The sequence below is a fragment of the Vombatus ursinus genome, unplaced genomic scaffold, assembly GCF_900497805.2.
Source record: "Vombatus ursinus unplaced genomic scaffold, bare-nosed wombat genome assembly UNPS02014814.1, whole genome shotgun sequence".
Taxonomy (NCBI): Eukaryota; Metazoa; Chordata; class Mammalia; order Diprotodontia; family Vombatidae; genus Vombatus; species Vombatus ursinus.
In genome coordinates, this window is record NW_020954592.1 from 313766 (window position 1) to 338799 (window position 25034).

General features: G+C 34.3%; 1 protein-coding gene across 4 annotated transcripts in view; it reads right to left on the reverse strand.

Moving 5' to 3' along the window:
* Positions 1-1015: 1015 nt before the first annotated feature.
* Positions 1016-25034, reverse strand: part of PNPLA4 (patatin like phospholipase domain containing 4) — a 46766-nt gene continuing 22747 nt past the window's right edge. For all 4 annotated transcript variants that reach the window (XM_027835411.1, XM_027835412.1, XM_027835410.1 and 1 more), the window contains exons 6-7: positions 1739-1891; positions 1016-1204 (exon numbers count right to left, since the gene is read on the reverse strand). In XM_027835411.1, coding sequence (XP_027691212.1) covers positions 1073-1204; positions 1739-1891 — 285 coding nt within the window. In that variant the 3' untranslated portion in view covers positions 1016-1072. The remainder of the gene's footprint in view (positions 1205-1738; positions 1892-25034) is intronic.

Here is a 25034-nt window from a genome sequence, read left to right on the forward strand (position 1 = left end):
CAGTAGCAATCAAGGCAATTATTACCAGTTGCAAAACTTACTAAAAAGGCCCTTACTTTTAAAAATCTATAAGCTTTATATACTTTCCTGAATCTTGCTCCTGCTATTTAGCCATCCCTGGCTGTTTATATTTGAGCCTCTAAGTTCTGTTGCTGAAGCGTGGAGGCCAGGGCAGTTCAATGTAGATGATGTTAGATAGAGGATCTATCGGCAATATGGTTTTAGTTGAGAAACAACTGAAATGACATTTATGGAGGAAAAAGAAGGAACAAGTCAGTTTCAGGGTGACCTCTGGAATTTCCATTAGTTTCCTCTTCCCTTAGGCTCCTCACCTGATCCCATACCTTAACTCAAACTAACTCAACAATCCATCAGAAATGGAACCAGTCCTCAGAGTTTTTCCCCTTGGTTTTACAGGCCCTCTCTTGTGATTATAGGTCTCAATTCCTGTGCTGCACAACTATACTGAGTTCTTAAGAGTCACTCTTGAAAGGACCAGTTCATTCTGAAAGAGTATTCTTTGAGCTAAACTGAGCGAGCACTCTACTTATGAGGGCAGGTGGACAGGAGGACATTGTACTACAGACACAGTATAGTTCACATGAGTATTGTGCTACTACAATTTCCTCGGGGGGCTAAAATATTCCTTCTTCATTTTTAACAATCCATTGCCTGTTCTAGAATATAGAATCACAGGATCAAAATCGTGAGCTGGAAGGGAACTTACTCATTTTCAAATCAAATTTTATAGATGAGGAAAGTGAGGTCCAGAGAGGATAAGTGACATGCCTAGTGTCATACGCTAGTAAGAATTTGAAGTGGGATTCAAACCATGTTTCCTAAAATGCGGTAAGTATTCATTTTTATAAAACATTAGTGTTCTTTAAAAATGCCTATCATTTGAGTGTGCTCTTTTTAATGATATTTACAAGTCCTAATTTTAAAAAAGATATTTTGTTCTCTTTACTGTTGACAAAGAAAACTTTGACAGATGTTGGAATTTTTCAGGTTTAATTAGAATTTATTTCAGAAGTCCTTCAAGTTTTGTTCTGCATAATAAACTTTAAGGATTCTATTCAAACCAATTTTCTTTTAGTAAAAACTTCGTAGCATCATCAAATCCATTTTGATACAATGATTCCATTCTCCTCTGGCTTGGTGGGAAAAGAGCTTGATTTAGTCTTACCAGATTGGCCACAGACAACTATAATGAAAAGAAACAAATTTTGAGATATAAGACACACTGAAGGCAGCTATGAATGTCAGTCCCAACTCGCTTACTACATATTAATTTAATAACAAAAATGCAGAATCCATAATAAAAATAATACACTCCAATCTAATATTTTCCATATTAATACTCATAAGGATTTTTATTTGATCTTACATATTTATATACTTTATTATCACAATCATTTTAAACAAAGGACCTAATTCAAAACTGATTCTGAAACTGGCCTCAAAAAATGGGGAGAAATTAAAAAACATTCTAAATGAAAGGATAATAAGGTTTATTAGGATAATGTTCAAAGTGCCTAAGTAGAGAATATTTAGTACTTTTTATTCTGCTTGCTATAAAGTAAATATTTTGAAGCAATATATAAATTATTTATTTAACATATGCAAAACATAAACATTTTCTAAAATTAAAAATGGTTATAAAGGTTGTTAAATTTAGTGCATATTCCTGGGAGAATTAATCATTCAAATTCTCTGAATTACTAAAAAAGTTGCTTACCATGATATCTTGATTTGCAATATTAACATATAGATCCAACTGTCCTTTGTCTTCTGGGGAGATATCTAATCGACCACTAAAAGGTGAAACAGTCACTGTTCGCCCCATAGGCAGGATAGGAAGGCCATTGGTAAGCCCTCCATCAACCCATTTCTATTAAAAAAAAGTATCCATTTCAATTGCACAGCAACTTCATACCACATAGAGTAAACATGCAATGACTTCTTAAAAAGAAATTTTCAACCAAATAAAATGCAGTTTTAGAATATCATTTATGGGGGCAGCAGGTGGAGCATAGAGCACCGGCCCTGGAGTCAAGAGGACCTGAGTTCAAATCTGGCCTCAAACACATAACACTCACCAGCTGTGTGATATATATATATATATATACGTGTGTGTGTATATATACATATGTATATATATACACACACACATATATATGTATATATATACACATACATACACACACATATATACAATTTATATTTAAGTCAGAATTAATCTAGTTTGGGATATATTTCAGAAAGTAAAAAAAAAATCCTACATAAACATGACTTCACCATAATAAAAAAAAATCCAGATAGAGTTAGGATTTAGGGATGGAAATAGAGAATGGACTTGTGATTTTTGTGACAGAGGAACTCCCTATATGCAGTCAGTTATGTCAGAGAACATAAACCCAGGTCTTTTTTTTCTGAGATCAGTTCTCTATCCACTTTGCTATCCTGACTCTCAAGTTGGGAAATATATCATAAAATTCCAAAAATTTCAATTTGATCATACTCGGAAATACTTGTCTAAATTTTAATTTACTTTATTATATAGACTTCTTTGGGGACTTAATATTATTTTATCAAAGTTGAGTGACAGCATTACCTAATACTGGACAAAACAGCTACCATGAGAGGAGATATTATTCTGTGTGTGTATGTGTATACACTTATAAATATGTATATAGAGAGACCTGAAATTAGCAATTTCTACAACAAAATTATAAACCAATAGGAAAAAAGAGAAAAATGTTTCTTTGGACATTTCTGAATACATGAAGAAATAGGTATGTTGTTAAAATGACATGAAAATGAACATATTGCTAAGACAACCAGAACTCCTCATGAGAGTTTCTCAGTTTTCAACACCACTCCCAAATAATAAAATGAGACATGAAAAAGAACAGAGAACTATGTTGGAGAAAGAAATAAGAAAGTCAGAAACATAGAAAGAGAAAAGAATACAATACTTCCCCTGGCCTTGGTCTCAATTTTCCATGACATACACCCATTTCTAGAATATGGCAGGGAAAATACGTAACTCACATTCAGAGATACACTAGCAATAGAAACAAAAAGGCAATGCTTCTCAGGTATTGACAAAGTTATAATTTAATTCTCATTCTAGGTATTATATTCATTCTGCTGACTTCAGAGATAGCATGTTTTCAATTATCAAAAGTTATAGGAGTCATTAGAAATTTTCATCAGGCGATTCACCACAGAAATTATTGAGAACCTCAGTCATCTTTAATTATAAAAATTATTTTTAAAATTTTTTTTCCCCTAATAACATGCAAAAACCAATTTTTAACATTCATTTTTTAAATGCTGGGTTCCAAATTCTCTTCCTCCCTTTCACCCTCTTCCTCCCCCTCCAAGACAGTAGGTGATTTGATATAGGTTATATATGTATTAATAATTTTCACTAATACATTTCTGGTTTGATGTATGATAATCCAGCATGATAGTAGAAGATGGAGTGCAGGTTAGTAAAAAACCCCAGCTAACTAGGAATTGATTTATCTTGATTCTTAGAATGGGCATCCTCTTATGGCTTTCAAAGTTCTCCTAAGCAGGACAAAAGTACAATATAGCACTGTGAGCTTTATTTTATTGAATTATCAAGAATAGTAAATAAAAGCCCTAAATAATTGACATGACTACTATATTCAGACTAGTTTCAGAGTCCATGTAGAGTATTATATTAGGGGAATATATAAAACTTACTTTTCTAGAGCTTTTCCATGGACAAAGTACCAACTTTTATTGTAACTAAACTCAGCAGAAGTATGACTATAATTAAATAGTCACAAATTTCCTTCACAAAGACCATTCCCTGAAGGAACATATATAAAAAAAATACGTTTGCATTTTCTACCTACCTTCCAGGTACAGCCTAGCCAATCAGGAAACAAGCATAGTAGACTAGGCCAGAGGGGCTAATACAAAAAGTCAAATGAGTTTGGTGTCTTAAGAGGACTAAATTTTCCCCTTAGACTACTAAGCAGAACTCATACATATTCATCATTAATCAAATTTAACGTGCATTAAAAAAAAAAAACCTGTCTTGGCAATTGTTTGATAGGGAAACAGAAATTCTTCATTATCTCCTAGTTGTCACTTGTGGGGTAGAGGCCATTCTGTATCAAAATCCCAGCAACATCACAGCTTTAAAAACTGGTCAAAATATATCTCATGCTGAAGGTCCAGAATTACGTTTTTTTTTTTTTTTAAGTACAAAGAAAAAGACTGGCAGTGAATTTGGTTAAGGCTGAAGTAGAAATATTTTGCCCCTTCAAATCACTAAACTGATCTGTGATTTGAAATCATAGGATAATATATTTAATGATGCATTAGTCTCAAGACTACCCTATTTTGTGGATGAGGAAACTAAGCAAGGTAAAGTATCATTTTCTTATAGCACAAGTTTAACCATGTCAGTCCCCTACTCAAACTATAATGGTTCTCAATCACCTCTAGAATCAAATATGTAGTCCTCCAGTTGCCTTTCACAAAAGCCTTTCACCCAGTCTACCTTTTGAATCTTATTATACATTATTTCCTTTCATATAAACCACAGTCTGACCAAACCAGCTTTACTGTTCTTTAAACACAATACTTCATGTACTATCTTTGTGGCTTTGCACTTGCTGTTACCAATTCCTGGAATGTGTGTTCTCATCTCTTCCGTCTCATAATCCCTGGTTTCTTCAAGACTCAGCTCAAGTGTTACCTTCTATATGAAGCCACTCATGATTCCCCCAGCTGCTAGTGCCTTCCCTTCAAAAATCACCTTATATCTACTGTCTATATATGTATTGTGTATGTGTTATATATTTATGCATATGCATAGGTAACACAGAGGCATAGTGTAGTTATGTGTGTGTAGCATGTTACATATATATACACAAACACACACATATGAATGCAAAGGAAATGTTTCACTTTTGTCTTTATAAATCTAATGCTTATAAATTAATAAATTTAACAAAATTATATTAACTTAATACATGCTTATTGAATGATCAAATGATGCCTAAGGTCATAAATAAGAAATTATAGGGTCAGAATTTAGTATGTAAATTTTTCTAACTTTTGAAATGATCTGTGACTACTGTATAGATACAGACTAAAAATATATGAAAATATTGCAAAAGCAAGCCCCACAAGATCTGGTCCAAACTTGTAATTGTCTTTTCAATCTGCTTACTAAACTGTAATACCAATGGCATGGTGCGTGCCAAGAAAAAGGCTCTGAAAGTAACACATTTGATATTCAGAGTAGAACTTGTCAATATTAATGCAAAAAGTGGCTTTCATCAAAGAAAAAGAAAGAAGACCTCATATTATACTTTTAAATTATATTATATTTAACTTATTCAACTTAATTAAAATACAGGTGATCATGTTCATTAAATAGAAAAGCACTCCAATTTATTAGAAGTTAAGAAGCTAATGGCTGCTATCATGAGAAATTGGTGCATCTATTAAACTGTGTCTCCTAACACTTGGTATTATTTGTAAGTAGTATTCTAACTTTTATTATTATTGTTATATTATTATATGATTAAGGGAAATATATAGTTAATAGATTTTAATAAATTAAATGCATAATGTTTACCCACAACCTATGCTACAATAATCCTTAGTGGTCTAACAGAATGAAATAGGCATATCCATCATAATTATAGAGACTTACAAAATTGCTGGGTGTAATAATTTATAAATTGAAAAATTAAATTTAAGAAAATTTTAAAACTCATCACTTATACTCTAAGTTCATAGTTTAAAGCTTTTTGCTAATTTTTATCTACAAGAGGGCTGACAATAGTGTAAAACTATTAATTATTTCTATATAACATTCCCACACATTATCAACAAGGACAATATTCCACAGCTTTACATCCTGATGTGCATCTATGTTTCTAAAACTTGACTATTCAATATGACTCCATTAAATTTACCTCCTTTAGAATTTTTTAAAACGTTAGCAATTATTCCACAACTACCAAGTGTGTATGTGTCAAAGTAAAAGAATACTATATTTCATATGTAGCTCTTTGGTTAGCAGCATTGTGGGTCATCAATGAGCATCACTATTTTTGTACTTTTCTAGAAGTATTAGTATAACTCAAAAACATTCTATATTAAATTAGACTGCCCACGAAGACAGCATTGGTACTAAAAAGGTGTACTTCTCTGGCTCTGAAAAGAGGTTTTTCAAGGCCACAAAAATTTTTCAAGAACTACTTAATAAAGAAAAATAAACTAATAATTATCTCATATTTGTCATTTTGGTGTATATTTATTTTGCTGAAATTTTTGATATGTCATGTGATTAAAGAAAAACTATTTTAAAATGTCCTAAAGAGAGACTGCTGCTTAGCACCTATGTGACTGTTACTACTATCTAAATATATCTATAAGCACTAACTATATTATGAAGCTATATTAATAATAGTTCACATTTTGTAGCACTTCCAGGTTTACAACATGCTTTCCTCATAACAGACCAATGAAGTAGATTTTTTAACTATTATTATCCTTAAATTTCAGATGAAAAAACTAAGAGACTTGTCCCAAATCACATAGCAAGGAAATAAATGTTGGAAGTAGGACTTGAACCCAACACTTCTGCTTCTAACTCTTGTTCTTACACTATGGCACACTACTACACTTCAGTTTTAGTAAAGTCAAAACACATATATGTATGTAATTTAAATATAAAAATGTCTAGTGTTTACTTTATGCAGCTACTATGAGTACCTTTACAATCTTATTTCATGTCTTAACATCTTATGACTGGCAATACTGATAATTCAGAGGATAAAAAACAAAATAAATTTTGTGGTTTCCTTTATCAGAAAATTTTGTTTGATCTTAAGATGTGAATAAAAGCTACCTTGTTGGAGGAAACTACTTAAAGCTGTGTTTTTATCTACTTATTTGGTCAAATGCTTTTGTAAAAAAAATAATCAATTCAGAAGAATCTTAATTTCTTGAAGCTTCTTGGTTAATTATGGGACTGTGAAGATATTGCTTGATATAGAAATTGTCTATGAAAGCCACTCTGCAAACAAAACCAATGCAGCTAAAATTAAAAGGAAAAGATGAAACGGGGGGAAAATTTACAGTAAATTTCTGTGATAAAGGCTTCATTTCTCACATATATAGACAACTAAGCCAAATTTATAAAAATAAGAGTAATTCCCCAATTGGTAAATAGTCAAAGGTTATAAACAGGCAGTTTTTAGAAGAAGAAATAAAAGCTATTAACAGTCACATGAAAAAAAATGTTCTAAACCACTCTTTATTAGAAAAATACAAATTAAAACAACTTGGAGGTATGTAATACCTATCAGATTGGCTAACATGACAGAAAAGGAAAATGGTAAATCCTGGAGGGGATATGGAAAAATAGTTACACTAATGCATTGTTGGTGGAATTATGAACTGGTTCAACCATTCTGGAGAACAATTTGGAACTATGCCCAAAGTGCTATCAAAACTCCATACCCTTTGACCCAGCAATACCACTCACTATTAGGTCTGTATCCCAAAGAAGTCAAAGAAAATGGAAAAGGGCCTAGTTGACCAGAAATGTTTATAGCAGCTCTTTTTGTGGTAGCAAAGAATTAGAAATTAAAGGGATGTCCATCATTTGGGGATGGCTGAACAAGTTGTGGTAGATGATTGTGAAGGAATACTACTGTGCTATAAGAAATGATAAGCAGGATTGTTTCAGAAAAACCTATAAAGACTTTTATGAATGCATGCAAAGTGAAGTGGACAGAACCAGAAGAACATTATAGCAGCAATATTGTAAAGATGATTAACAGTGAAAGACTTAACTACTCTGATCAAGGCAATGATGCAAGACAATTCCAAAGGACCCATGATCAAAAATGCTATTCACCTCCTGAGAAGTGATGAACTCTGAGTGCAAATTGAAATATGCCTTCTTCACTTTACTTTTCTTGCTTTTTTGGGGGGGGGCAACATGGCTAATATGGAAGAAGACTGAAAAGTAGGAAGGGACTAGGTTATAAAGGGCTTTAATACCAAACAGAACATTTTGTATTTGACCCTGGAGGACACAGGCAGCCACTAGAGTTTATTGAGAAGGGTAGTGACATGCTCAGATCTGTGCTTTAGGAAAATCAATTTGGTGGCTGAATTAAGGATGGATTGGAGTGGAGTGAGACTTGAGGCAGGCAGACTCATTAGCAGATTATTGCAACAGTCCAGGCATGAGGTGATCAAAGTCTGTACTAGGAAGGAGACAATGTCAGAGGAGAAAACAGGTTTTTGCAAAAGCTTGGATATGGGAGGAGGGGAAAAGTGGAGGTGAGAAATAGTGAGGCACTGAGGACAACTCCTAGATTGTGAGCCAGACTGGGCACAAATGAAACAAAGTGTTAGGTCTCCAACCTCCAATCCAACCCAAACTTCTTGGGTGGTGGTGGAAGTTCTGGTCCACAGCTGACACTATTTTATGTTCTTTTTTTAAAAAAAAAATACCTTAATGTTTCAAAGATTAATGAAAGACTAGTAGGAAATATAGCTTATGTCTAAACAAAAATCTTCAAAGCATCCAGTATGTACAAAAAATAGGTAATGTATTAAGTAGTCAAGATATATGAGGTAAGATTTTTCTTCTCTACTGTCTTTTCTATCTCTTCATACAAGTGCCACTTTGGAGCCTTGCAGAGTGGTCCTATATCCATACTTTTTACTTCACTTTACTTACTTTATTTTGCTATTAAACTCAATCAACCCTGGGAATTACTTTTTTAATTTTTATTTTATTTTTATTTATTATTTTTTTGTGGGGAGTGGTATTTTTACATGGGAATAATTACCTAAAAATAATATTGAATACTTTGAGTATTTCCCTCAATTATTTTAATGTATTATAAATATTTTTAAAATATATACACATATTATAAAATTGTTCTTAAGGAAAGGTCAATTTTTTTTTCTGAAAATGTAAAGAATGATACAAGAAAATAACTTGTTATAGAAATTGCACTAAACTGTGAGCAGTGATCAGGTTTCTACAGAATCAGTAATTACCAGAGAACACAGCAGTTAAAATTTTTGGTTGGTAGCCTTATAAATTACACAAAGGTGTCTAAGACATTCTGTCAATTCAGTCAAAAGTATGCATGTATTCTCTTTATTTCATATTTCATTAAATAACAAAGGAAAGCCAAATTTTTTAAGAAATGCCACTGAAATGACATAGTATGTGGGGAGAGATCTCTACATGTTGAGAGGGGGTATGAGCTAACTGGCTCTCTCTTTCTATACTTCCTGTGTTCACCAAGAATAATAGATTCCAGATCTTAAGTGAAGGCTAAATAAGTTTGTGTATCCCTGAAAATGCCATCAATACACAGAAGGATAGATCACTAAAGCAAATAAACAAGAAAAAATAGGGGAACTTAATTTTCTTAGGGGTTTCTTGCATATGTGTGTGTGTGTGTGTGTGTGTGTGTGTGTGTGTGTGTGAAGAATAGTTTATACTTGTCCAAGATTTGTTCTATCTTTTCAAATTCAGAATATACATCAACATAATCCGTAAACACCCTACTCTTGGTTTTAAAGCTCCTTCAATTTGTCTGAGTAAAAAAAGAGAATGCTGCACATTTTTCAAATATTATAAGGTTTCATCCAGCAGCAACTAGATAAAATAATCTATACTTTCCACCTTAGATTACTGTATTGAATTGCTGTTTATGCTGAAAGTTATTTTTTTATGAATTAGAAAAGTGAATTTCTAGAAAGATATATTTGCTATGCTAGATATTATTGTGATAGTACATCTTGTGAGTAATCCCAATCATTCTTTTGTGAAAATTAATATATGAAGGAGTAATGTTTGCATAGGCCTATGTAAAAATCATAGGATTTCCTCTAAGTAGTTTAAATCAAATTCCTCATTTAGTCTTTGTGGTCTGGGAAACCTTACAATTTTAAGATCATATTTCATTAGATGTTTTGAGTCTGAGCAAGGGAATAAAACATGATCTGAACAATCTAAAAAATTATCTTATACAAAAGAGTCATGAATGGGAGAATTTTTACAGGGGAGGGAAGAGTCTTTACTGGGGAGAGATGGGCAGTGAGGGAAACTTATTCTCATCAGAACTCAGTTAAAAAGGGAATAACATAAATCTAGTTGGATATAAAAGTCTTCTTAACTTACAGAGAAATAGGAGGGCAAGAGGAATAGGATAAAGGAGGGACTCTTAGAAGGGTGTGAAGATTAAGAAATAGGAGGTCAAGGGAATGAGATAAAGGATAAACAATGGGGGGAAATAGGATGGAGGGAAATGCACAACTAGTAATTATAACTTTGAATGTTAGTGGGATAAACTCACCTATAAGAGGGAAATGGATAGCAGAATAGTTAAAAATCCAGAACAATATGTTGCTACAAGAAACATATTTAAAAATGAGAGACACACATAAAGTACAAATAAAGGGATAGTGTAGAACTTATTTTGCCTCAGGTGATGTAAAAAAAGTAGAGGAGGCAGTCATGATCTCAGACAAAGTTAAAGCTAAAATAGATTTAATTAAAAGAGATAAGCTGGGAAACTACATCATGTTAAAAGGTAGCATAGTTAAAACGAAGTAATATCAATAAATATATGCACTAAATGCTATAGCACCCAAATTTATAAAATAAAAGGTAAATGAATTATAGGTAGAAATAGATAGTAGGGGTCTTCAACCTCCCCCTCTCAGAATTAGATAAATCTAACCAAAAGATAAGTAAGAAAGAAGTAAAGATGAATAGAATCTTATAAAGCTAGATATGACAGACATCTAAAAAGAACTGAATGAGAATAGAAAGGAATATACCTTTTTCTCCATAGTACATGGCACCTTTACAAAAACTGACTATATATTAGGGCATAAAACCTTATAGTTAATTGCTATAAAGCAGAAATATTAAATGTATTCTTTTAAATTCATAATGCAATAAAAATTACATTTAACAAATTATCATAGAAACAGATTAAAAATCAACTGGAGATTAAATAACCTAATCTTAAAGAATAAGTAAATGAAAGAACAAATCATAGAAACAATACTTTATTAAAGAGAATGATAATAATGAGACAACATACCAAAACTTATGAGATACAGCAAAAGCAGTAATCAGGAATCCAAGATTAGGAGGGAAGCAGAAAACTGGGAAAGAATTTTTACAACCAGTGTCTCTGATAAAGGCCTCATTTCTAAAATATACAGAGAACTGAGTCAAATTTATAAGAATACAAGACATTCATCAACTGATAAGTGGTCAAAGGATACGAACACGCAGTTTTCAGAGGAAGAAACTAAAGCATCTAAAATCATATGAAAAAATGTTCTAAATCATTATTGATTAGAGTAATGCAAATCAAAACAACTCTCAAGTACCACATCACACCTATCAGATTGGTTAACGTGACAAAACAGGACAATGATAAATGTTGGAGAAAATGTGGGAAAAGTGGAACACTAATACATTGTTGGTGGAGTTGTGAAATGATCCAACTATTTTGGAGAGCAATTTGGAACTATGCCCAAATGGCTATAAAAATGTGCATACCCTTTGACCCTGCAATACCACTTCTAGGTCTGTAACCTAAAGACAACCCACATGTACAAAAATATTTATAGCAGCTCTTTCTGTGGTGGCAAACAATTGGAAATTGAGGGGACGCCCATCAATTGGGGAATGGCTAAACAAGTTGTGGTATATGAATGTAATGGAATACTATTGTGCTATAAGAAATGATGAGCAGGCAGACTTCAAAAAAAAACCTGGAAAGACTTACATGAACTTATGCAGAGTGAAATAAGCAGAACCAGGAGAACATTTATGTGGGATGACTGACTTTGATAGACTTGGATCTTCACATCTAAGAATCTAAGACAACTCCAAAAGATTCAGATTGGAAATTATTATCCATACCCAGGGAAAGAAATAGGGAGTCTGAATGCAGATGGAAACATACTATTTGCTCTCCTTTTCCTTTGTTGTTTTGTTTTATTGCTTCATTCTCATGGTTCCTCCCATTAGTTCTAATTGTTCTTTACATCATGCCTAATGGGAAAATATGCTTAATATGAATGTATATGTAGAGTCTATATCAGACTGTATGCTGCCTTGGGTGGGGGGAAAAAGTGGGATGGGGAAAAAATTTAAAACTCAAAATTTTATGGAAGTGAATGTTGAAAACTAAAAATAAATTAATTATCAAAAAAAGCAGTAATCAGATGAAAATTTATATCTCTAAATGCTTATATCAATAAAATATGAAAAGAGCAGATCAATGAATTAGGTATGCAATTAAAAAACTAGAAAAAAGAACAAATTGAAAATCTTCAATTAAACAGCAAATTAGAAATCCTGAAAATTAAAAGTGTGATTAATAAAACTGAATGTAAGAAAACCATTGAAATAATCAATAAAACTAGGAATTGGTCTTATAAAAAAATCAAAGAGCATATATAAACCATTAGTTAACATGACTGTTTAAAAAGGGAGAGAACCAAATCACTAGTATCAGAAATTAAAAGGATAATACACCACTAATGAAGATAAAATTACAGCAATTATTAGGCATTATTTTGCCCAATTATATGTTAATAAATTTAAAAATTTAAGTGAAATGGAAGAATACTTAGAAAATATAAACTTCCAGAAGAGGAAATAGAATATCTAAGTATACCTATTTTAGAAAAAGAAATTAAACAGGTCATAAATAAGCTTCCTAAGAAAAAAGCATCAGGATCAAAAAGATTTACATGTGAATTTTACCAAACATTTAAAGATAACTAATTTCAATATTAAATAAATTATTTGGAATTACAGGCAAAGAAGGACTCTTATCAAACTCCTCATGAAAAAAAATGGTGTTGATACCTAAACCAGGAGAGCAAAAACAGAAAAAGAAAATCATAGACCAATTTCAATGAATATTGATGAAAAAATCCTAAATAAAATACTAGCTAAGAGACAACAGCAACATATCACAAAGATTGTGACAAAATGTGATTTACAATAGGAATGCAGAGGCTGGTTCTATATAAAGAAAAGTATTAATATAATTGATTATATCAATAACAGAATTAACAAAAATCATATGATCATATCAAAAGATGCAGAAAAAAGCTTTTGACTAAATACAACACTCATTCCTATTAAAACATAGGTATAAGTTGATTTTTCCTTAAAATGATAAGAAGCATCTACCTAAAACCATCAGCAAGCATTATCTTTAACAGGGACAAGCTAGAAGCTTTCCCGAGGCATCAGAATGGGCAATGAGGAAAAAAAAGATCTCTTTTTGCAGACTATATGATGGTATACTTGGAAAATCCTAGAGATTCAACTAAAAAATTGGTTGAAACAATAATTTTAGCAAGGTAGAAGGATATAAAATAAATGCACATAAATTTTTCATCATTTCTACATATAACCAACAAAGCCCTTCAAGAAGAGATAATAAGAGATACTTCATTTAAAATAACCATAGACAATATAAAATACCTGGGAGTATACTTACCAAGATAAACTCAGGAACTATATGAACATAATTATAAAATACTCTTTATACAAATAAAGTCAGATTTCAATAACTGGAGAAATATCAATTGTTAACAGGTGGGTGAGTCAATATAATAAAAATGACAATTTTATCTAATCTAATTATTCAGTGCCATCTCAATTAAACTATCAAAAATTATTTTATTGAGCTAGAAAAATAATAACAAAATTCACTTGGAAAAACAAAAGGGTCAAGGATATCAAAGGAATGAGTGAAAAAAATGTAAAAGGAGGAGGTTTAGCAGTACCAGATATTGTACTGTATAAGGTGGTATTTTTCAAACTATCTGGTACTGGCTAAGAAAGAGAATGATGGATGAGTGGTATAGAGAAGGTAAAGTTAGTTACCTTGTGTTTGATAAATATAAAGATCTAAGCTTTTGTGATAAAAACTCACTATTTGGTAAAAATTGCTCAACAGCCTGACAGAAACTAGGTATAAACTAATATAATACACCATTTACCAAGATAAGGTCAAAACGGATACATGACCTCGACATAAAGGAAGTATCAGAAGAGTATGGAACATATTAGATCTATAGATAGAAGAATTTATGAATAAACAAAAGATAGAGAGCATTGAGGGATGTAAAATAATTTTTATTACATTAAGTTAAAAAGTTTTGTACAAATAAAACCAATGTAGCCAAGATTAGAAGGCAAGTAGAAAACTGGGGGGGAAATTTATAGACAGTTGCTTTGATCAAGGCCTCACATCTCAAATATATAAAGAACTGAGTCAAATTTATAAGAACATGACTCATTCCCCAATTGATAAGGTCAAAGGACAGGAACAGACAATTTTGGAAGAAACTATTAAAGCTATACGTAGTCACATGAAAAAATGCTCTAAATCATTATTGATTATAGAAATGCAAATTAAAACAACTTTGAGTACCATCTTACACCTATCAGATTGGCTAAAATGGTCGTAGGGGAAAATGACAAATGTTGGAGGGGATGTGGAAAAATTGGGACACTAATATACTGGTGGTAGAACTTTGTACCAATCCAACCATTTTGGAGAACAATTTAGAATTATGACTAAAGAGTTATAAAACTCTGTATACCCTTTGACCCCAAAATACCACTATTAGGTCTGTTTCCTAAGGTGATCAGGGAAAAAGGAAAAGAACCCATATGTCCTAAAATAGTTATAGCAGCTCTCTTTGTGGTAGCAAAGAACTAGAAATTGAGGGGATATTCATCAATTGGAGAATGGCTAAACAAATTGTAGTTTATGATTATGATGGCATACTACTGTACTGTAAAGAAATGACGAGCAGGTTGATTTTAGAATATGAAAAGAACTGAATGAAATAATGCTGAATATTTTGAAATATGCAGAACCACAAAAATGTTATATATAATAACAGTAATATTCAAAGAGTAACTGTGAGTGACTACACTATTCTGAGTAATATGAATATTCAAATAAACAATGAAGGACTTATGAAGGAAAATGCTATCTATCTCCAGAGAAAGAACTGATATATGGATGCATGTATTGTATGGTTCCACATATATATCTATATCAAATTTTTGCCTTCTAGGAGGGAGGAAGGGAGACAACTTAGAACTAAAAAATGTAACTAATTCATTTTAAATAAATATATATGCATATATGCATGCATACACATATATTCACATGGATAGTGGCTGGCTATCACTTCCAAATTCAAATACAAAATCCACCAGTATTCAAAGTTCTTCACAACCTAGTCCCCCATTTTTCCAGTCTTCTTACACCTTATTCCCTACCATGTACTCTGATCCAGTGACTCTTGTTCAGTAATACCCATTATTTCAAGCAAAGACTCACTGATTACTTCTCTACCAACCACATATGCTAAAAATTCTATCACTGATACAAATATAATACTTAGTATATGTATCTCCTGAGACTCTCCAAAAATTGAGGAATGGTATACAGGCTACCACAATGTCCATTTCACAGTGGTTTTATGAATGAAATATTTTGTTAACTGTAAAGCACATATAAATATGAGGTGGAATAATATTTCATTTTTTTTCCTGTTATTTGTTAAATAGTAACCTCACAATTCATGGGTAGCTAGGTGTTGCAGTGAATACAGTGCTGGCCTGGAGCAAGTAAGACTCCTCTTTCTGAGTTCAAATCCAGCCTCAGACACTTAATAGCTGTGTGACCATGGACAAGTTACTTTAACCCTGGTTTGCCTCAGTTTCCTCATTTGTAAAATGAGCTGCAGAAGGAAATAGCAAATGACTGCAGTATCTTTGCTGAGAAAAGCCCATAAGAGGTCATGAAAAATCAGATACAACTGAGAAATGACTAAGCAACAACAATAAAAAAAAATCTTCCTCTCAAAATTAATAAATTGACAATTCACACTTAAGTTAAAAACATACTTAGTTAAGTTAAAAGTGTTTATTATAAAATCATACCTACAATTGTCAATGCTATAAGGTAAGTGTGCTGGTGTTTCACTGCAGCCTTTTAAAGTCATTCTAGTAACACCTCTTTGAAAATTTGGCTTTGAAATGCTATCAAGGAACAGATGGATAGCAAGTATGATGATCTGCTTTTCTTGTTCATGTATGGCTTCTGGCCTTTTCTAATCCTGTGTCTCTCAGATAAAAATCTTACAGATATTATTAAAAGATTTCTCTCCTACCCTCACTGCCCTTCTTCATTTAAAGAAAACGTGTCATGAAATAGACAGTTAACAGAGTAACCAGTCAAAGACAGTACAGGGAAAGCCCCAGATGGGCTTTAAGTAACTGGCTTGTAAAGGAAATTTACCTGACAAAGTATTCACACTGATAGGATAATAATTTCCAGGGTAATATAAGCTATGTAGACCTATATCCAATAGCAGAGTTTTAAATATCTAGTGCCATGTGATGTGGAGTTAACAGTGACTTTTTGAAGATCTTCACAGTAAAGTCAGAGTTTAACAAGTCAGAGAAGAAGCAGCCTAGTAAGTCTAGATAGGCTCATCACCAAAAAGTCAGCAACCAGTTTATAAACTTGTTGGCCACAACAACACATAAAACCATCTAATATAAAAAGGAATTACAATTTGCATTAAAAGAGAACACATGAATCTAGATTAAAGTACAGAGCTTTCTGAAATATTACAGAACTTATAAGATGAGAGGCAGCATGGTAGAGTAGAAAGAGTATTGTCTTTGAGTGAAGAAACACCTGGGTTCAGATCCTCCCTCTGACACTTACTATGTGGCTATGGCCAAATTATTTAACCTCTTTCAGCCAAGGGGTAATAAATAACTGGAACACTAAACCCTATACTATTATCTTCTCTTTAGTCCCTGGCCCCATTATGATATTGCCAATTGTGCTTTATCAAGTTTTAGCCTGGGATCACTCTCACCATCCACTACCTTCACTCTTAATCACCTATTGGAAAATAAAATCACAGAATTATTCTAAATGTGTCCACTACTAATTTATATTATGCAACCTTAACTGGGTCCGCAAAGTTTCTAGGCAATCATTCTACATCTCCATTATCAACTCATTATCCCACTCACCACAGCAGCTTTTCTAAACCTTTATATCCCTCCTCAAACCTCTTATGGCTTTCTCTTCCCCCAAACTCTCAACTGAGAACCTTGCCTTACATTATATATAGAAAAAAGTTGAGGCCATTCGCCATAGGCTTCTTCTTCTCCCCTCTTTTTTATCTCTTTTCACTTTGATTCCTTCTGCCATACCTTCCTATCTCCTCCTGGTCTCATGTGAAGAGGTGGTCCTATTCCTTATCAAGGTTCCCTGTGCAAGTGATCTGGATCCATCCCATCTCCTTCGATAAACTGCCTGCTCTTGTCATTCCCACTCTCTCATTTATCTTCAATTTCTCCCTGATTACTGGCTTCTTCCCTACTACCTAGAAACATGCCCATGTCTCTCAACCTCCTTCCTCCCTCCCCCACCTTCACTTGATCTTTTCAACCCTGCTATTGTTTTATATCTTTTCTTCCCTTTGATCTCTTAATTGCTAAATCTAATGGTCTATTCTCAAATCCTCATCCTTCTTGACCTTTCTGCCACTTTTGACACCCTCTCCTCCTTGACAATCTTTTCTCACTAGTTTTTTTAAGATATTACTTTCTCCTGGTTCTCTTCTTACCTATCTGACCACTCCTCAGTTTCCTTTGCTAGATCTTTATCCAGGTCATTCGAGTCCCAGATGACTCTGTCCTGGGCCTCTTTTCCCCCTGCACTATTTCACTTGGTGGTCTCATGAGCTCACATGGATTGAAATACTATCTCTATGCTGATAATCCTCAAATCTATTTATCCAACCCTAATCTCTTGCTTACCTCTAGTTTTACATTTCCAACTGCCTTCCAGACCTTTTGAACTGAATATCCTATAGACATCTTAAACTCAACATATTGAAAATTGAACTCATTATTTTTTTTTCCCCAAAGCACCCCATCTACCTCCACTGCCAAACTTTCCTGTTACTGTAGAAGGCACCATCATCCTCTCAATCCCCCAGGTTAGTAACCTAGGGGTCATCCTCACCTACTCATTGTCTCTCATATATCCAATCTGTTCCAAAGGCCTGTTGATTTCACCTTTGAAACATCTCTCAAATATGCCCCCTTCTGTCTTCTGATAATGACACCACCTTGGTACAGGTCCTCATCGCCTCCCACTTGGACTACTGCAATAGGCTGCTGGTTTGTCTGCCTGCTTCAAGTCTCTCCCTAGTCCAACCCCTAATCCAATCCAATACAGCTACCAAAGTGATCTTCCTAAAGCACAAGTCTGATCATGCTCTCTGCTCCACACTCAATAAACTTCATGGCTCCCTATCACACTTCCAAGATCAAATACAAAATCCTCTGGCATTCAAAGTGTTTCATAACATAGCTCCTCACCCTCATCTTCATCTTTCCAGTCTTCTTACTCTTTACTCCCTGCCACATACTCCTTGATTCAGTGACACTGGTCTCCCTTCTGTTCCATGACTAAGATATTCCATCTCTTGACTCCTGATACTTTCTCTAGCTGGCCTCCATTCCTAGAATGCTCTCTCTCCTCATCTCTGCCTTCAGGCTTCATTTAAGTCCCAAATAAAATCCCATCTTCCACAGGAACCCTTTTCTAAATCTTCTTAATTCTTTTGCCTCTCCCCCTAAATTATTTCCTATTTATCTTGTATGTAGCTTGTTTGAACATATTTGTTTCTCGTCTCCCCCATTAGATTGTGAAGGCAGGGAACTCTCCTTGGGGGCATGGGCTGTCTGCTCCCTCTTTTTGTATCCCCAGAGCTTAGCACTGTGCACCGCACAACCCTTAATAAATGCTTGAGTGAGTGACTGATGTACTGACAGACCAGCTGACTTTAGGGGAAAAAACTAGGTAGACAATATTGTAATTTGGGGATTACAATAAAATTATAGAAAAGTCACAAATTTTCTGAACATAGAACCAGATTTAAGAATAATTAGAATAGATATCTGCTTATATGACATGATTTGAAAGCAAGCAAAATGCTCCCTTACTAAAAAGGACTCTTCTACAAGCTGTGGTGATGCTGGAAAACCCACCAGCAGAGATAAATTTCTTTAGGTTCAGATTCTCATTTCTAGGTGTCATCTGCTAAAATTGAAATATAACTAAAGGGCTAAAACTCATGAAGTCACTTAGAGATGATTCGTCAGATTTCAAGGTGATAGCTAAACAAGGAGTTACATGGGAAAAAAGAAGGAAAGTTCTGACAAGTGGCAAAAATTGAGTGGAGTATCTGAAGAGTCTGGGGCACTGAATGCCAAAGGGAAGGAAGAAGGTACAGCACAAGTGAAGGCTCCAAAGATAAATTTTACCAACTTTATAGTTTAAGTTGGAGCCAGGCAACATGGGAAAGGAGTGTGGGAGAAATATGGGAGAAAAATGCTTCTCCATGACTGTGGCTCCTGGACAGATTTCAGTAAGTTAAATTAATAAATTAATCCTGCCTATTTTATTTTTTGGAGATTTGAGGAAATGACAGATAGTACAATAGTAAACCTTGAATGCAAAATAAATATAAGGTTTTTTTTTTCTGGTAGTTCTAAGACAGGTCAACGAATATATGACTAGTGTGAGAGTTAGACAAGGGTTAAGTTTCTACAAAGGTAGAATAGCTCGGAGAGTTATAAAAACAACTCAAGGAAGCAGTTACACTGCAGGTGGGCTTAGCCAATAAGAAGTAAGTTGATGGTTCCCAGAAGACCCCAAAATCAAGATAAGGGCCGATCCAGCTCAGACTGGTTGAGGTCAACAAGGTTGTAACCTGGGAAGGAACAACCAATCCAGGCCTAGGAGGTTTCCCTCAGAAATTAACTGCATAAAAGCACTCTTGATTTTGTACTCAGTGCTCTCTCCTCCTGAAGAAGAGTGGAGCTGCTTCTGGCCAAAAATCCTCTGGACTTTCTCTGTAATAAACTTTTCTTGATACTAAATTTTTGGTGTCAAGCGTGTTTCTAACAACTAGTGAGGTCGTGAGTTTGAAAAGAAAGAGATAAAAAATGCAAATTTGTAGATTTTCTAAGCAAACTGGGTCTAGAATTTAGAAAAAAGGATAACACTATTAGATTACTCTTTTCTTAGACACCCTCTTAGTGAAAAAAGTCTTTACATCATCTTTCAAGAAAATGTCCCTGATAATTGTTAAACAGAACCTTTGAGCACCAATTTACCTGAGCTAAGGGGAAAAAAAAAATCACAGTATTTAGCAGTAGTTCTGGGCTAAAACACTAATATCTGAAATCTCAAAATAAAAGCTAGCTTTTCTTCTCAGCAAAACAACAGTCTAAGACAATTCCAAAAGGCTCATGATGGAAAATGCTCTCCACATCCAGAGAAGTAACTATGGAGTCTGAATGCAGATTAAAGCATACTACCTTCACTTTTTTTGTTTTTTCTTTCTTATGATTTTTCCCTTTTGTTCTGATTCTTCTTTCACAACATGACTAATGTGTAAATATGATTAATATGATTGTACATGTATAATTTGTATCAGATAGCTTGCTGTCTTAGGCAAAGGAGGAAAGGAGGGGAAAAATTTGGAACTCAAAATCTTACAAAAGTGAATGTTGAAAACTAAACTAAATTAAAATAAAATCTATTATTAAAAAAAGAAAAGAAAAGCTAGCCTTCAAATACCAGACTGGCCATGTAGGGATTTAGGACAAGAAGAGAGCTAGGTAAGGATAAGGGTTTGGGATCAGTAGTTTATTCCTAATAACCCTGGAGGTCAAAAGTAAGCAAAGAAATTTCTGTAAGATAAGGATGTTACATAGTTGGATAAAAAAATAAACAGATTATCATGCATTACTTACACAAAAAATATCAAAACAAAACAAAACCTGCAGTTTCCCATGACTAAACACACTACAATCCTTCTACTGTTGGTGGAACAGAGCCAGAGGTCAACACATTCATCGTGTTTCTAGACAGAGCCTACTTAGGTAAGATCTGAGACATCTGCAGTAAGACAGAAATAGTCAAATAACAATCTGGAAAAAGTAGAAAATAAGTGAGAAGTCATAGTGTAGGATCAGCAACATGGAGTTAATCCCAGGGCTAAGAAGTCAAACATCTTAGGGACAGAAAGTAACAATCACTGGGAGATAAAATCAAGTAAAGTTCTAAAATACAATAAAATAAACGATGTGCAATAGGCCACTAAGGCCAGACATTGCTAGGTACAGGAGATACAAATACAAAAGAGAAACAATTCCTGCCTTCAAGGAACTTACATCCTACTGTGATGATATATTCATAGACAAATATAGGAAATATACAAAATGACCATAAAGTTATGTAGGAAGGCACTGATCACTGGGGAATCAGAAAAAAAAAATCTTTTTAAGGAGGTGCGCTGCAGTTGAACCATGAAGGATATTAGGGATTCCAAAAGCATAACTGAGAGAGTCATTTCCAGGCATGCAGCAGAGTCAGCACAAACAGATTGACAGTAGGAGAGAATGTTGTACACGTGGATTAGTTTGACTGGAACATGGAGTGCAGTGGTTGGGGAGTGTAAGGCTGAAAAGACATGTTTTATCCAGGTTGTGAAGGGCTTTATATGCCAGAAGAATTTTGAGCAGGCATTATAAGACTTGGGTATTAGGAAAATCATTTTGGCAGCTGTGTGGAAAGATGGATTGCCGTGGGGAGAAACCCAAGGCAGAAAGATCAATTAAGAGGATAGTGTATTGTCTAAGAGACAGGCCATGAGGGCCTTAACCAGGGTGGTTGAGGTGTGGAGAAAAAGGAATGAATGGAAGATATGCTGAGGTGGTAGAAATGACATGAATTAGCAAATGCTTAGCTATAAGGGGGTAAGAGTGATTCCTTGGTTTAAAACCTAGGTGAGTGGAGAACTGGGAAGTTAGGAAGAAGGGTAGGTTTAGGGCAAATATTCTTGACTTAGGGTCCGTGAACTTGTTTTAAAAATATTTTGATAATTAGATTTTGATATAATTGGTTTTCTTTGTAATTCGATGTACTATATTTCATGTCTTAAGAAAAAATTTATTCTGAGAAGGGGTCTGTAAGTTTCACCAAGCAGCCAAAGGTGTCCATGATGCAAAAAAAAAAAAAAAATCAAAAACCTTTGGTTTAGGGCAGAGGAACCTGTGGCCTTGAGGCTACAAGTGGCCTTCTAGGTCCTTGGGTGTGGCCTTTTGACTAAGTCCAAGTTTTACAGAACAAATTCTTTTATTAAGGGGATCTGTTCTGTGAAGTTTGGATTCAGTCAAAGGGCTGCACTTGAGGACCTGGAGGGCCATATGTGGCCTCGAGGCTGCTGGTTCCCCACCCCTGGTTTAGGGGAAAGAAAATGAGTTTCGTCATGAACATGTTAAGTTTAAAGTGCCTATAGGATATCCAAGCGAAGATGACCAGCATCAGATAGATATGCAGGACTGGAGCTCAGGGAACAGATTAAGGGCTGGACCTTTCAATCTGGCAGTTATCTTTATAGACATAACATCTGAATCCATAAGAACTGCTAAGATCAAAAGGAAAGGGCTAGAAGAAAATTCTGTGAGATACTCAGGCATGGGGATGAATGCACATGGATTATCCAATAAAGGAAACTAAAAAAGAAGAGTCAGCTAGATAGGAAAGAACCACAACAGAGCAGTATCAGCAAAATCCAGGGAAGGAAGAATATATAGAAGGGGCAGGGCTAGCCCACAATGTCAAACCCTGAAAAGAAGACAAGATAGACGAGGACCGAAAAGGACCACAGCATTTCAATTAAAAACAATCAAACAAAAAACAGCAACAGCAAAAATGGTGATAACCTTGTAAAAAGCAATTTCAGTCATTTAGAAACCAGACTGGAAAGGCAAAAGACGTAGATAGGTTTTGTCTAAGCATGTAGAATGACAGCTTGAAAGGAAGAGTCAAGGGAAGTATTTGTTTGTTTGTTTTTGCTTTTAAAGGATGAAAGAGATCTCAGAATATCTGTAGGAAGCAGAGAAGGAGTCAGTAGATAAAACGAAGTTAAAAATGAGGAAGAATATGATTCAAGGGGCAAGTTCATGGAAGAAATAGGAGGGGATGTGATCCAGGACACAAGGAAATGGGTAGAGATCGGCAAGGAGAAAGGTCATCTTACCAGCCAAAGCTGTTAAGTACAGGAAATAACAGGGGATGATGTTGAAGTCATCTGAAGTGTGGAACTGGGGAGAAGAGTGACATGACATTGGTCTCAATTTTTTCTATGAAGTATGAGGTAAGGTACTCTGTTAAATGAGTATGAAGAGAATGCTATAAGAAGCTTCAGGAAAGAATGTTTAGAACAGATGGTGAAAGCAAACTGATTCAACTAGAGAAGAGTAAAAGTAATAGCATGCATTAGTGAAGTTTTGATTAAGATTGGATGACATAAATTTGTAGTGGACCCAGTCATCAGAGTTGTATGACTTTTTTCAATGGTGTTCTGTAGCACAAGAGCAGGAATGGAGAAGGTAGATTTGCGGGAGTAATCTAGGTTTTGACTTTGGAAAGGGATGAGCAAATACAGGATAATTAACTAAAATCAGTGTAGAAGTAAGCCCATTCTCTTACAACAGGTGATTTTTGACTTTTGCCCTGGGCTACCAATACATGAAGTAAATAACTATAACTAGTTGGTTACTATAGATATTCTCTACATTGCAACTGAGATCGAGATAAGGAATCTGAGACAAAACGGAGAAAAATAATAAAATGTTAAGATTACATATAAGACAAAACAATTCAGGTACAACACAGATTCTTACTTTGGATCTTACCAGAATAAAGCTTTCAATTATTTCTGATATCGATTGGGCGAGTTAAGAATTTAGATTTTATCTGTAACTCTGGACCACTGTAAAAGCAGGCCAAACGTCTGAGTAGAAATTTGTACCTGGGACACAATATACATGGTGCAACATTATGACTTATAGCAAATTGGATTATATCTTTTAGCTGGGACCATTGTTAGAAAAAACCAGGGACACGAAGATGACAAAAATGAGAAGTGTCCTTTGACAAGGGTTTCCTGAGAAGAAACCTACTCTGGGAACCAGAAACAACTGACAAAAGGAGAGTAACAATACTGTATGATATGGGATTTACCACAGTCTTAGAAAGTACTTTCTCATACCCAAGTGGAACTATAGTTGCATGCTCTCCGTTGCTATCTCCTCAATGAATCCTCTTGATTTCACCTCCTTATTTTTCATCACTGAGCTTTATTGTTTCCTTTCCTCAGTTTCCACATCATTCCTACTACTCCTTCCTAAACATTTTTCTATTCTTGCGTCTTTCTTTGCTTACCAGTTAGAAGAAACAGAAAAGAAAATGAGTAGAAATGACACAACTTAGGTGAACTCCATTCATTACCAACTTATTTTTCAGACTAGATTAAGAAATTTGACTTCTATGCAGCACTCTCAAATATAAAGAACAATTAACAGACCAAAGGCAATTTCTTAAAAATATAATTTTTGGCTCACTGATTGACTTTTTAGATCAAGTCAACCAAAGAAACCACAAAAGACCATCCATGTGACATAATATAGAGGATACTATATAACTCTCTGAAAAACAAAACTATTTCTTCAGAAATTGTTGTTTGCCATTTTTTTAATAGAACTAATGACGTCACAGATGATGTCCTGATTTGGTTGAACTGGATTTAAGTGAGGCAGAGTTGCACAAAGTTGTCTGCCTCAATCTCTCTTCCAGAGTCATCAAAGTCCAATGGCAAGACAACAGTCAGGAGGACTGGCAATGGCTTGGGATGCAGTAGATGACCTTGCTGTCTTTTAAGTCTGACTAAGCTCTAAATACTCCACAGTGACTGCCTTCAGATGCCTTCATGGCCACTGGAATAAAGTGTTCTCATCTGCCCCTTCTACTGGGGGA